Genomic DNA, 14,655 nt, shown 5'->3' with positions numbered 1-14,655 from the left:
TTTAGTCTTAGCCCAAACATGCCTGTAGCTGCAGACAAGCTAAACTGCTGTTGTGAACAGGTTGTGGTCGAAAAGGTGAACATGTTGTTTTGATGATGATTTCTATTCACAATACATTACTTTTGGAGGGGTCATGTTCAACTACCTTGCAAAAAGTGCCTTACAAAAGCATCAATATCTCTTAAAAGTCATTTAGATATTATTTCTATGTTATTTTAAATGACTGACAAAACCCTGTGCTCTGGATGCTCCAAGCTCCAAGGTTGTATTAGTGTGGCTTTAACTGTAAAGCAATATTCTAGTGTGTAAACATCATTATATAACCATACAGACAATGCACTAACTATCCTCATGTATCCTCACGCTCCTTCTCATCTCTCCCCTCCTCCCCTCATATACACACAAAATTGTTGGTACCCCTCAGTTAATGGAAGAAAAACCCACAATGGTCACAGAAATAACTTGAATCTGACAAAAGTAAAAAAATTCTATAAACGAATTCAAATCCGACATTGATTTTGAACCATGCTTCAACAGAATTATTTAAAAAAATAAACTCATTAAACAGGCCTGGACAAAAATGATGGTACCCCTGAAAATAATGTGACCAAAGGGACATGTTAAAACAAGGTGTGTCCACTAATTAGCATCACAGGTGTCTACAATCTTGTAATCAGTCAGTGGGCCTATATATAGGGCTACAGGTAGTCACTGTGCTGTTTGGTGACATGGTGTGTACCACACTCAACATGGACCAGAGGAAGTGATGGAAAGAGTTGTGTCAGGAGATTAGAAAGAAAATTATAGACAAGCATGTTATAGGTAAAGTTTATAAGACCATCTTCAAGCAGCTTAATGTTTCTGTGACTACAGTTGCACATATTATTCAAAAATTTAAGATGCATGGGACTGTAGCCAACCTCCTTGGACGTGGCTGCAGGAGAAAAATTGATGACCAAAGAGACAGATAATACGAATTTGTAACAAAAGAGCCCTGAAAAACTTCTAAAGAGATTAAAGGTGAACTTCAAGCTCAAGGAACATCAGTGTCAGATTGCATCATCCATCGTTGTTTGAGCCAAAGTGGACATCATGGGAGACGACAAAGGAGGATACCATTGTTGAAAACAAATCATAAAAAAGCCACACTGGAATTTGCCAAACTGCATTTTGATAAGACCCAAAGCTTCTGGGAGAATGTCCTATGAAAAGATGAGACAAAATGGAACTTTTTGCCAAGGCACATTAGCTCTCTATTCACAGTTGGAAAAATGAAGCATATCAAGAAAAGAACACTGTCCCAACTGTGAAACATGAAGGAGGCTCTGTTATGTTCTGGGGCTGCTTTGCTGCATCTGGCACAGGGTGTCTTGAATCTGTGCAGGGTATCTATCTAGGCTATCTAGGGATTCTAGAGAGAAATGTGCTGCCCAGTATCAGAAAGCTTGGTCTCAGTCGCAGGTCATGGGTTTTGCAATAGGATAATGCACCCAAGAATGGCTAAGAGGAAAATATTGCACTATTCTGTGGCTTTCTATGTGCCCTGACCTAAATCCTATTGAGCATCTTTGGAAGGAGCTGAAACATGCCATCTGGAAAAGGTACCTGTCAAACCTGAGACAACTGGAGACAACTGGACAACTGCTCATGAGGAGTGGGCCAAAATACCTGCTGAGAGGTGCAGAAGTCTCATTGACAGTCACAGGAATCCTTTGATTGCAGTGATTGCCCCATAAGGTTGTGCAACAAAATATTAAGTTAAGGGTACCATCATTTCTGTCCAGACCTGTTTAATGAGTTTATTTTTAAAAATAATTCAGTTGAAACATGGTTGAAAATCAATGTCTGACTTTTATTGGTTAATTTAGCATTTTATTTATTATTACTTTTGTCAGATTCAAGTTATTTCTGTGACCATTGTGGGTTTTTCTTTCATTGACTGAGGGGTACCAACAATTTTGTCCATGTGTGTATCTGTCCTTTTTTCAACCTCTTCCCTTTTTATGATGTGTCAGCATTTTTCAGTTTAGATCACAGGTAAAAATACCTCAACCACCTGGTTTATGTTCAAACATAAATGAGAGGTTGTGCATTTCTGACATCGCTTTGGTGTTAGATGTAATGATCTATTGGTGTGTGTGTGTGTGTGTGTGAGAGGTATGTGTGTGCGTGTGTGTGATATATGTGTGATGGAATGTGTTCTCTCAGTATAGTGAATGATGATGCTCTGGTGGTGATGTCTGCTTTGACAGCTTTTTTTTTGTACAGTGGCATTTAAAAGTTTGGGATGAATAGTTAAGGGTGTAAAATGTGTCATTTCCAAAAAAAAAAACATAACATTAAAGATGGCACATATACAGTATTAAAGTATAAAGTATAAAGTATTTTTAGCATGGTTACTGTTTTTTTTCTTCTTTTACAGTTTTAAAATAACAAAAACCAGTGCTTGCTAACACTCATTTGTATTCTTTCTTAGTGTTCAGTGTGCACAAACCTTTTAAAGACTAATATATTCCATCTGTACTTCAGTTGTTAAATATAAGTATTTGAAGTATTTGAAGCCACTGTCAAGCTTCAAAGTTAGAAGTTGTGTTTTTGCTATGATGCAGTTTGCACAGAAAAAGCAGACTGCATCCTTCACATGTATATGCAAGTTTGTGGGGCAAAGCAATCCCTTTATTATATACATGACACAATATATCTGACAGACACTTGACATTATCAACCTTTTCTATTCAAACCCAGACGACTGATGGTACGGTAATGAGGTAATGAGGGAGCTCTGAACTGTATTGGTTAATGTATGGTTGTATTCTTGTCAGTGCCCTAACAAGGGTTGTTCAGAATGAGTTATTATTGGGGGCATTGGTTATGTTCCGTGGTTAGCTAGTCTTTCATCTAGCTGGCTCAAAGACAGGCCATGTGATCACTTTTAGTAGGTGATGTATTTTGGTGACACTCTTTTACCAACTTGTTTAAACAAAGGACTATAACTCAGGTGTAGCTTATATGTAACTTATTTTACAAATTGTAGAATTGTAAATTACAGTCAAAAAAAGTAGCTTTAATCTAAATAAAAAGAAATAAATGTGTAAAATTACAAGACTGTGTGTTTTCTGTGTGCATGTGAGATAAAGCCACTCTGATTATCAACACGTGAGAAAAGAAAGAATAGAGACAGCTGGGAAATGAGAGTATGTGCAGGACACATCAATAAAAGCTTTTTTGACATAGTTTAATATCCCCTGATTTGACAGCAATGGTTTCCTTCTTGCACACCACCCATGTTTTTTTCTGATGGTAAATGTTATACTTTAACATTAGTTATGGCAAGAGCTACCTGTAGGTCCCATGATGATGGATAGCGTGTACATGCCCACTACATGTATCATGGTACAGGGGTTATGATTCAATATATTGTGATATATGCAAGCAAGGTGATATATTGTCCTTTTTTAAAATCAAATTACAGTAAAGTAATATTAAAATAAAATAAGAAAATACACCACCATATTCATAGATATTTTATGCAATCAGAACAGTGTGGTCTAAAGAGTACAACCCTGCCCTCTAGTGGTAAGAGTTAAAACACAACGCAGAATGAACCACTGTCTGTCTTGTTTTTGAGTATTGCAAAACATAATATTGTGATACGTTGATATTTTATCAATTTCTAACATGTCTACTCTTGGACTAAGACAGCCTGACCTGTCCATACGGGCAGTTGTTTCACTTGTAAATGATTTTGCGGACAGTGAAAGGGCTGATATCTAATAGTTCTGAGATCTTTTGAAATTCCTTCTCAGACTCATCTACAGTCTCCTTTCTAAAGACAGGTTCTTCCAAAAGTTTATTTCATCCATATTTCAGTATGGTTCAAATAAAGGTCAAATATTCATTAGTTTAAATATTAACAAAAAGGTTTCATAGGGGTGCCCTACATTTTTTTCATATGCCCATAGACCACGTCACAATGCATATGGACGTTTTAATACGTTTTGTACATGCTTACTGATCTTCAGTAAGCATGGCAATGTGTGAGAAGTAAACAGAGAGCACCTAAAGCAAGAGTGCCTACGTGTGCGCATGTGTGCAGGGTGTGTTTTTCTGTTTTTCTGCCTCTATAATGTAGATACCCGTAATGCTAGGGCGTGCTGATGACATGGAATTCAATTACTGTGGACGTGTATGTGTGTGTGTGTGTATTGCAAACTGTGGTTATCTGTCCAAACCTGACTGAACCTGAATTCACCTGCATACTGGCAGTGCATTTTGTTCATGCACACATCAGTGATGCTCTGCTGTTGTGGAATCTGCAGTAGTCTGCTGCAGGGGGCCTTTGAAGCTCTGCCATGCTTCATGCTTTTCTAAAGCCCTCTCATTGATCGACGGGCACTTTAGCTTAAATACTGTGTTCAATAATTGCCAGATCTTATAGGAGCATACATCATGAACATCATACACTGTGTGTGTGATACACACACACACACACACACACACACATATATATATATATATATATATATAAGAAGACTTTCTTAACTTTATTCCAAGTCATTCTGGAGCTTTTCTATTGGTCAATTCATCACAAAATTGTGACCCAGTACAACTTTCAGAAGTTGTGTAAAACTTAAGCATTACGCATAAAGTTAACTTGTGTGTGTGTGTGTGTGTGTGTGTGTATATGTAAATAACATAGAAGATGGATGTGTGTGTTTGTGTGTGTGTTCGTGTGTGTGTGTGTGTGTGTGTCTGTGTATGTGTGTGTGTGTGTGTATGTAGGCCTGTTCCAACAGCAGCATTATCACTCTGGTGTGTGTGTTGAATTGGAATCAGAGCCTTTGATGATCATTGTCCTGAAGTGTTATTTCCCATCTCCAGATTACCGAATCACACTGGTATGCCAGTCAAATAAACACTTCACAGACCGCAAGACATGGAATCTGTGGGGCTGGAACATACTTTTTCATGGATCAGCAAATTAGAGCATTTATTTTTTATGTAGACATGCACGTGTCCACCCAGGAGAAAAAAACAAACTGAAATTATGAAGTGTTTTGAAGCTGCAGTCCTGCACTTTACCGCAGAAATTTCTTTCAATTATATTTCTATTTCTATTTATATATAAAAATGATATTTGTTCCCTTTTCCGATTTGAGTAGCTCAGTGTTAAAAGCAGTGTTGACGATATCCAAAAATGAGGACAGTATATTAAAATTATGACGGGTCTGACAGGTCACGGCCAAACAAGCTTTCCCCATGTGCATTTAAAAGAGCCACAGGGTGGGGGCGCTGTGGGAGCGCACTGTTTGGTGATAGTACGCTCTGACAACAGGTGGGAAAACAAACCAAGCCCACCGCAGTTGTGAGTTAACGCACTGAGTTCGTTGGAAAGGGGGGCCAAGCCAGTCTGGACATCAAATGTGCCTGAAAACAGCTGAAACACCCCTAAACAATCCCCTGAACTCTGCGCTCTCAGGTGTGCTGCTTTCTCTCTGAACGTGTGTGAGTCTCAGTTAGCTGGAGCACGGACTGTGCTGTGGAGATTAGCGCGCTGGCTAACTTCATCAACTGCATCTAAGCTAAATATAAGAGCTAAATAGGCCTGGCTGACTGCAAACAAGGCAGAGCCAGTCTCCCAATTCTCCTTTCTGTTATTCCCAACACCAGTCGCTCAACTTCGCTCTCAAACAGTGAGACTTTATGGTCTTCGTCTGTGTCGGTAGTTCAGCAGTTACTCAACAGCTGGCTGATTCTCGGTGGAGCTGTAGCTGAGCTAGCTTAGCAAAGGCTAGCTTAGCGAGTGCTAAATATCCAAAAACATGGAGAGAAAAGCTCTTTACTCTCAGCTTTTTGTCCTTTTAACAACAGTCGCTCTATTTGAGTCTTTTTCTCTCGTCTAAACCTTTATACTGTTTGTCAGCCAGACTTGAATTTGATCTGTAGTAAGCAGACTGTTATCCTGCTAACTAAGCTAATGCTAACCTGCCTCTCTCTCCTGAGGCAGAGCAGTTTAACATTAGTTTTGTTTTTGATATAAAAAAAAAAGTTGGGTTGTATAGAACCACATAAATGTATTGTATTGTAGTGTAATACATCGTGCAACCATAAATTAGTCTGCTTATTAATGCAACAGTAAAGTTACTAGCTACACTTTTAAGTAAAGTGTGAATTTCTATAGTAATTTGTTTGTCTTTATATTATATCATATGTTTACTTTGGGTTTGTTTGTTTTTGAAAACCTTAAATGAAATTTACAATGTCATTTACAGTATTCTGTATGGCTGAATCTCAAGTGGCCTAACTGCCTGGGCGGCTCTGGTGGTCGTCTTACATGTTCTCATCTAGATATAATGTGGCTGTTTAAACACAGATGAAATGTGCGATAGCAAATATTAAAATGTTTAGCTTTTCAATATAAAACATTTCTACTTCTTGGACATTTGGTCTGTTCTGTTTACTTCTGAAATCACCCTTTTTACTGATGCAGGTTACGTCAGTTTGTGGGGCTACTACTTTATGGCCGTAAATGGGAGCACAAGGAGGAAACAAAAGGATCAGATGTGAATCTTCTGATGGACATTTTGTAGATGGGATGAGCACAAGCTTTAACTAGGGATGCACCAATACATCCTTTTCTGTTCCAGTACAGATACCAATACATAAACTTTGTGTATCAGCCAATGCCAGATACTAATCCAGTACCATGAGAGAGAGACTTTAGGCATCAGGATTGACAGACATAACTTTACTAACTGTAAAACAAACTATAACAGGTAAAGATAGATATAAATGAGCCCAATTTCTATTTTGTTGTTATTATTTCTAAAATATAAATATAATAATTGTGCCGGACTAATGTCCGATACCCGATCCAGCCAGTTTTGTTAGTATCGGGAGCAATACCCCTAGTATCAGATCGGTGCATCTCAAGCTTTAACCTCCTGCCTATTGCAAACTGCTCCCAAGCATTCATCAGTGAACATTTCTGTGTTTTCTTGCAGTGGGTAACTTACCAACGTCTGCTAATGACATTCAGATCTGTCCATCTTATTTTCCAATAAACAATAGGGGTGGCCATTTTTGTTTTATTTTGTGTAGAACGGTGCAACAGTGGATCCATTGATCTCGATTATGACCACAGTGATGATAAACATGCAATCAGTAGTATAATACTCTCAGCTAGAGAATGTAGCATCTTCAACCACAGACTTAGGTCCTTTTCTTTCGATGTGGTATGTTACCCCACAAAACTGATCTTTTTGTTGGACATGGCAAAATAAGGTGAATATAAAGATGTTTTATCATATGCATAAATAATGAAGTAATCATAGCCTGAGGGCATCCAAACTAACTGACCCTGGCTGTTATCGTAGGCTACATATATATGGGCTACATTTAAACAAGTTTTCACCAGCACATAGTCTTACATTAATTGCAAAAGCCAAGAGGGGTAAGATTTCCTTTTTTGTTTACAGTCTCTGCTTCTTCTTCGTCTTCTTCCTCTTCTTAGTTTTCTTCTCATTCACTGCAGTTGTGCAGGCTTACGTTATAACTGATAGTGAGCGCACACAAACACACAGACATACACGTACCCACACACATTAAAGTCCATGCTCACAGAAAGGTTAAACAAGCATAAGCATGCTTATCAAAAGCACAAGTGAAGGCATACACATACTCAAGGCAATGTCTTGCACAAATGGAATTAATTTGAATACCAATTTCGAACATTCCTGGCTTTTGCTGCCGTGATAAAAACAGAGATCTTTAATTGTTTGCATTCTTTGCTCCAAGGCATGTGGTAGTATGCATGTGTGTTCATGTTGAGTGTGAGTGAATGTTTTTGAACTGTAAACTGTGTTCACAAACAAATGAATGTCTGGTCTCAGTTGCAGGGGTGAACAAAGCACAAATCGTCTGTGTTTAAGTGAAAGAACAGATAGAATTTGTAAAATATGACTTGAGTTGAAGTAGGCATGTTCCATGTTTATTTCTTTTTACTTACTTAAAGTACAAAATTACTTGTTTTTAAGTAGAAATGAACCAACAAAGGAATTTGGCGCGCACATTTTCTGAAAAAAAAAAAAAAAAAAACGTAAATGTGACCGATTCGGTTGTAGGAGACTGTTTAGACAGTCACACTTTATTGCCAATCATGCTGAAGCTCTGTGAGTTTCTATTAATTCTTAATAATATTCCTCCAGTAGTGTTCTGGCTCATACATGGGGTCTTCAGGGAACTTTGAATGGGCAGCAGACTCTGAAGAGTAGTAGCTTTTTCACTGGTATCATGCCATGCAAATGATTCTTGTTCACTGTTTGCATGACGGTGGATTCATGAACACTGATGTTAGTCTGTGCTTAAGGCCTGCAGATTTCCCAAACTATTATACACCTTGCACCTGAAGTGTATTTTATTGCCTTAACATTTCAGGAGAGAGTTACTCATGTTGAATTTTCTGTTTTATGCTATATGTCTAAAAGGTGATAGTTGAAGTCCATAAAAAAGAGAGAAGCAAAAAGTAGTAGTAATAATAATAATAATAATAATAATAATAAGATGCAGTTAGCTAGTTATTGAAATGCTATTCTTTTCTGGTACCGTCAAAATTACTTTCATACTATCAAAAACCTAAATATACTTAAAATAGAGCCTTTCAGTATCTGAAATGAAAAGTCTTTTCAGCATCTATAAGACAATAGGTATGCTCATTCCAGAATTTAGACTAGTGTTTGACTGTCCAATTACTTTCCATGTGCATGCTTTCACTAATTTCTAGTTTAAGCCACACCCACTTTATGGTTCTGCAGAAAATTACATACATACATACATTCATTTTCCATAAACATCAATTGATTGGGGTCTTGTTTTAGCTTTCAGCTTCTGTAGAAATGTCTAGTCCTGGGAAAGAGAGGGCACATGGCTGACTTGGTATAAGCTGCGAGTGTGTTATCTCAGTTAGCCTTGAACTAGGTCAGACACAACAGAGCTGCAGATTATCAGAGATCAGTGGAGCAGTGGTGACGTTTCACCCTGTGTTTCCCTATGTAACAGAATTCACCTTTGTCTGTGTATGCGTGTGTATGCAGTCCTGATGAATGAAAACATCTGTATGAGCTATCTGAGCCTGATGCACATTGATAGACTTTCTGTTCTGTTCAAATCAGTTGTTTGGGTTTCCCAGTGCATGCAATACCAGCACATGAAGGCAGGGAGAGACGGAGAGAAAGAGAACGAGAGGGAGAGAGAGAGGGGAAAAAATATATTACATCCAGTGATTTATTTATTTATTTATCAAAAAAGGACGTGGGCAGCTAGCTTCTTGGAGGAGGCGTGCACTAGCTGGTAGCACTGAGTGATGGGGAAATCCTGGGTGGAAATAGGAAATGACAATCTTGACTCTGTAAGCAGCTGTCTGTCACATGAACGGATAAAACCTTTACGGTCTGTAAACATGCCGTGCAACCGCTACATCGCAAGCAAACCCTGCCAAAATAGTAGTCACTAATACAAACTATTAGTGACTACTATTTTGGCAGGGTTCGCTTGCGATGTAGCGGTTGCACAGCATGTTTACAGACCGTAAAGGTTTTATCCGTTCATGTGACAGTTCAAAGCACTGTATCCGTTCACTACAGTTCAAAGCACTGTGACAACCTGCTTTCAGACTGAAAGTTGAAACTAGTGCCTCATAGGGGTGTGCGATATTAACAAAAAATGATATCTCGATATTTTCTAGAATTCTGTTGATAATAATAGACACTACTTTTCATCCTTCAAAACGTGTTTGTAAAAGTCTTGCATTGCACTAGCTTGTTCTACTTATTTATTTACTTAAGACTAAAACATTCAGGTAAAATAAATACAAAAACAGTGCAAGTGTTACTGACATTACAAACTTTATCTTTATTTTATGTATTTTATTTTTTACATTAAATTGTAATTTAATATGAATGTACTATATTTATATTATATTATTTATATTTCATGTTATTGGTCATTTGTCAAGGGTTTTACGTTTTATCATTAAGAAATGTAAGATCGATTTCATCTATTTCAAACTGTAAATTATGTAACTGCCCTGTTTCTTACAGAAGTATACAGGGGTCACACTTTCTGGCAGCGGCACACCCTCCACACTTCTAGCAGAAACAGTGCACTCACATAATCTGATAATGGCTGTCTCTGTCAGAATATGTGACTGCACACAAGTAGAAATCTCAGAAACTACCCACTGAGGTCACAGAAGTCAGCAGTCACAGATTACGGTCCAACAGGTCCTTGGCTGGTTTTGGCTTGTAGTGGGCAGCGAACTCCTGAAGTTTTTAATAATCTTCATATTCAGCATGGAGGTTAAGTTCGTTGTCGAGTTGTCTTCAGTTGCAACCGATTGCTTGCAAAAGGCATTCTTTGGAGAAACTTCGAAGCAAAACCGTCTTCAAGCTAGTGAGGACGAGCCAGGTCTAGCAACTAAATCTAACAGCGCAGACTGGCAGGGTGTTGGTGCTTGTGTTTTGTCTCCTAGCGCAGTTTGTTCACTCATTTTTAACTCCAGTCATTCCTGGGCAGAATACTAGCTTGTGTTGCAGTGAACTTGTAGGCTATGCTAGCACACTGCATGCACTCTGTGCACATGCGCAGTAATCTATCCTGTCAGGTTAAGGGGTTCAGTGAATGTGAACTTTTTTGAGTGGTTTCCGCAAAGTGAGTAACATACTCGATAATGTTTTCTTGCATGTTGTTAAAACAACAATAGATACATTTAAAGATATTATCGTAGACGATATATATTACAGACCTCTAGTGCCTCACATTTATCTCCATTTTATTTTTAGATTTTTTGCTGATTTGAAAAAAGAATTCATCTGTGACTCAAAATACAAGACCTGATCGGAGCTGTGGAATTTGTGACCACTATAACACTAACAACACTTTATTGTAAAGAAAAAAAAACATTTAATAACAATTATGTATGTTTGTCAAACTGTTTTTCACATCAACATAACTGTTACTGTGAAAAACAGTTTGGCAAATATACATAATACATACATAATTAGACAAAATGCCATCCATTATGAACATGTATGTAATCGTGACCAAACACATTTTCCATTTGACAATATGCACATGAAATGTGTGGGGGTTGTGGATAATGGTGTTGTGTCTGCTGGGAAGAGCTGGCTCAAGTGCGGGTAGGATAAATAGAGGTTGGAAACCTATAATGAAATCCAAGGCTTTGTTTTCTTTGTTTAAGAGGTCATTGTCTGTGTGAAAAAAGTCTTTCTAAACACTTTTAAATAAAATTTACAAAGAAAAAAAAGTGTTCGATTAAAATGGTAATTTTGCTCATAATAATTTTTATTTTTTATTTTTTGTTCCTTTCAGGAATGTTTATGTAGCGGGAGGTCCAGATGTCACTGTGAAGGAATTAAAGGCGAAAGGGTATGTAACATATCAAACTCCCTATTAGAATAATGCAACTTCCATACAGTATCATGTGGTGTGTCAACACACCTTTCATATTGTCACACAAAATATTTACTATTCATCTTTTTTATTTTTAAGCTCAAATGGTCCAAAATGATCTGATTATTTTTTTTACATAGTCCCTTCATTCTCACAAGCTCAAATGTAATTGGACAAATGAAGAGTTGTGACTTTTAGGATTACCTTTAATATTGGATTTCCTCTGTGGTCCTCCAGTCTTTGTGGTGTTGCTGAGCTTACCAGTGCAGTCTTTCTTCAAAAGATTTTACCAGATTTTTGAATTGGCCACTCACAAAGTTTCTGCAGTTTCTCTGATATGGGTTTTTTAAGCCAAATTATGGGCTCTTTCACTTTTTGAGACCTTATTTTAAAAGTTCTCATGAACAAATGACAATTCAGCCACTTCGACCTGTGAAACACTAGGGACTGTGTGAATAATATCTGAAATTCCTGAACAGTTAGTGTAATATGTTGTTAAACCCCTTGAATTAAAGCTGAAATGAACATAAGTATAATGTTACCACCACCATGCTTGCAACAAGATATTCATACAGACAGTGTATTACGAAAGTGAGTACACCCCTCACATTTCTGCAGATATTTAAGTATATCTTTTCATTGGTAAACACTAACAAAATGAGACTTTGACACAATGAAAAGTAGTAGCTGTGTGCAGCTTATATAACCGTGTAAATTTATTCTTCCCTCAAAATAACTCTATATACAGCCATTAATGTCTAAACCACCGGCAACGAAAGTGAGTACACCCCTAAGAGACTACACCCCTAAATGTCTAAATTGAGCACAGCTTGTCATTTTCCCTCCAAAATGACTCTTTAATGTTTCTAGGTCTCAGGTGTGCATATGGAGCAGGTGTGTTCAGTTTTAGTACAGCTCTCACACTCTCTCAAAACTCTCTCTCACTGAAAGTTCCAACATGGCACCTCATGGCAAAGAGCTCTCTGAGGATCTTAAAAGATGAATTGTTGCGCCAAGGCTACAAGAAGATTGCCAACACCCTGAAACTGGCTGTACTCACTTTTGTGATGCACTGAATTTTACAATTTGACAAGGAGCTTCCATCCACTGGTGGAGCTGTTATGCCAAATACACATAATCTAACTTATCTTGTACCCACAGAAGAATTGTGAAACAGTGGCGCCACAGCGTGCTGCTTTTCTCTGTTATGGTGCATTAAAAAAGGTATTAATGCAGAAACTTTTGCAGAAAGAATTTCACAATCTACTATTGTTATGTTTAGGGTTAGGGTAAGGCAAGGGCTCGGCTAAGTTTAGGTCATGGTTGTTACATTCAGCTTACGTGTAGTTTAGAGTTAGTTGAGGATGGGCAGAACGAGTCTCTCAAAGCAGTAACACATTTGAAGCCAAAGTAGTTCAATATTTTTGAAGCTTTTGAAACACAGTTCAACCACGCCACCTGTTGTGCAAATACTACACTACCATTTCCTGGTTCACTTGTTTGCCGATAAGCTTTATCCAAACTGAAAGCAGAGCAACATCCAGTGATGTCGACATGTTTTTCTTATTTTAATTGAATGTGCAATGCAAAAAAACTCACTTCTATAACATTATTGAATATTCATGTAAACTGAAACACGGAAATAAACAACAGAAATAGGATTGTTTTGTTCAAGGTAATTTCATGCGGCCTTCTGTCAAACACCCTTGAATAGGGACAGTTGGAAACAACACCTGGCATTCAAATGAAATACAATGTACATGTTTTGTTAACTTTTAAAAAAGAAAGACAACAGAATACACACATTTGTATATTTTTCTATTTTATTTATGTACACATACCATATAAAATATCAAATATTTAGCTCAGGACAGGGGAACTAACCCGTTTCAGTGTCTAATGATCACATGGTTGCCGTTATTTTAAACAAGATTACAAAGTCCTCATTTCTAATGTCTCTGCTTCAAACCACTGTTTTAATGCAGTACTGCTTTAAAAACTGGAGACATGTTTCGAGTTTTAAATGTCTGACAAGTCTTTTCTAGAATTAGGTCATAAAAATGTTGCTGGTTTCTTTATAGCATTCTTTGTTCAAATCGATTTCTACTTGTCTGGTTTGCGTCAGTAAATCGTACATATGCACAACGATCAAGCTATATTTAGCACACGTTGTACGACTCCTGAAATGGTTATTTGGTTACATATGTCTTCTAGAGACCAGACAGTTAGTACACAGTTCCTGTGACCAGACAGCCTAATCTCATAAAACTTTGCTCCAGAAGTGTTTTTCTTTGTGCTGATGGTCAGCTGCAAATTTTAGTAGAGTTTGAAGGTGTTTATTTTGGAGTAGGGGCTTCTTTCTTAGACCGCAGCCTCTGGGTTCATGGTGATGTAAATGGTGAGTACTTGTACAGTCACACTGGTGTTCCAGCAGCTTCTAGTTCATGGCAGGCCTGTGCCTTTGGGGTTGTAGGGTTGCTCCTGAGCAACCAATTTCCTCTCCGCTGTGGATGAAATTTCACAATGTTTCACAATTTGACTTTTCTATTACAATTTCATTTTTTATTATTGTTTAGCTATGCTAGTATAGAATACCAGTTAATTACCAGCTGAATATATCAATATAATACACTGAAATATTTGTCTACTGATTTAACTGGTGTGGTTTTTTTTCTTCCTTTTGAAATTTCTCCAATATTGTAATATTTATTGATAATGACCTAGTACCACAATTTCTAAGCATACTGTATTTTCTATGTTTTTGTGACCTGAGATCAATTTGGACATTTCTCTTCTCTAGGCTAGAGTTAGATCTAGATCACCATCTTTTAAGGCACTATAATGTTAGGGACACATGGCTTCACAGGTGTTTTTGAGGGAGCTTTCATCTATTCATCTAGTCTTGGTTCTGGGCCAGGGAAAGACAAGGACACTATTAAAAGAATGAGAAGTGAAAATTACAATGGTAAGAGACATTGGGCAAACCTAGGCTTACCAAAATCAACTGTTTGGAACATTTGTAAGATAAATATGCCTTTGTCACAAACATTATGTAGCTTTGTCTTATGTTTTGACTTATTCTTAAACATCTGCTGACTTTGCCCAGTGACCAGCATAACCATCGCCCTCTAGTGTCTGTGTGAACAACAGAACTGCTAAGAAATAAGAAAGTCTGTGTGCTCTGAC

At 37.5% G+C, this 14,655-nt stretch overlaps 1 protein-coding gene across 1 annotated transcript in view; it reads left to right on the top strand.

Moving 5' to 3' along the window:
• Positions 1-14,655, top strand: part of col4a3 (collagen, type IV, alpha 3) — a 69,053-nt gene that overhangs the window by 11,559 nt on the left and 42,839 nt on the right. The window contains exon 2 of the mRNA XM_072690912.1: positions 11,389-11,445. Coding sequence (XP_072547013.1) covers positions 11,389-11,445 — 57 coding nt within the window. The remainder of the gene's footprint in view (positions 1-11,388; positions 11,446-14,655) is intronic.

This window comes from Salminus brasiliensis, chromosome 11, assembly GCF_030463535.1.
Source record: "Salminus brasiliensis chromosome 11, fSalBra1.hap2, whole genome shotgun sequence".
In the NCBI taxonomy this organism is placed as follows: Eukaryota; Metazoa; Chordata; class Actinopteri; order Characiformes; family Bryconidae; genus Salminus; species Salminus brasiliensis.
The sequence above is the reverse complement of the archived record's forward strand: the minus strand, read 5'-3'. Positions and strand labels throughout refer to the sequence as shown.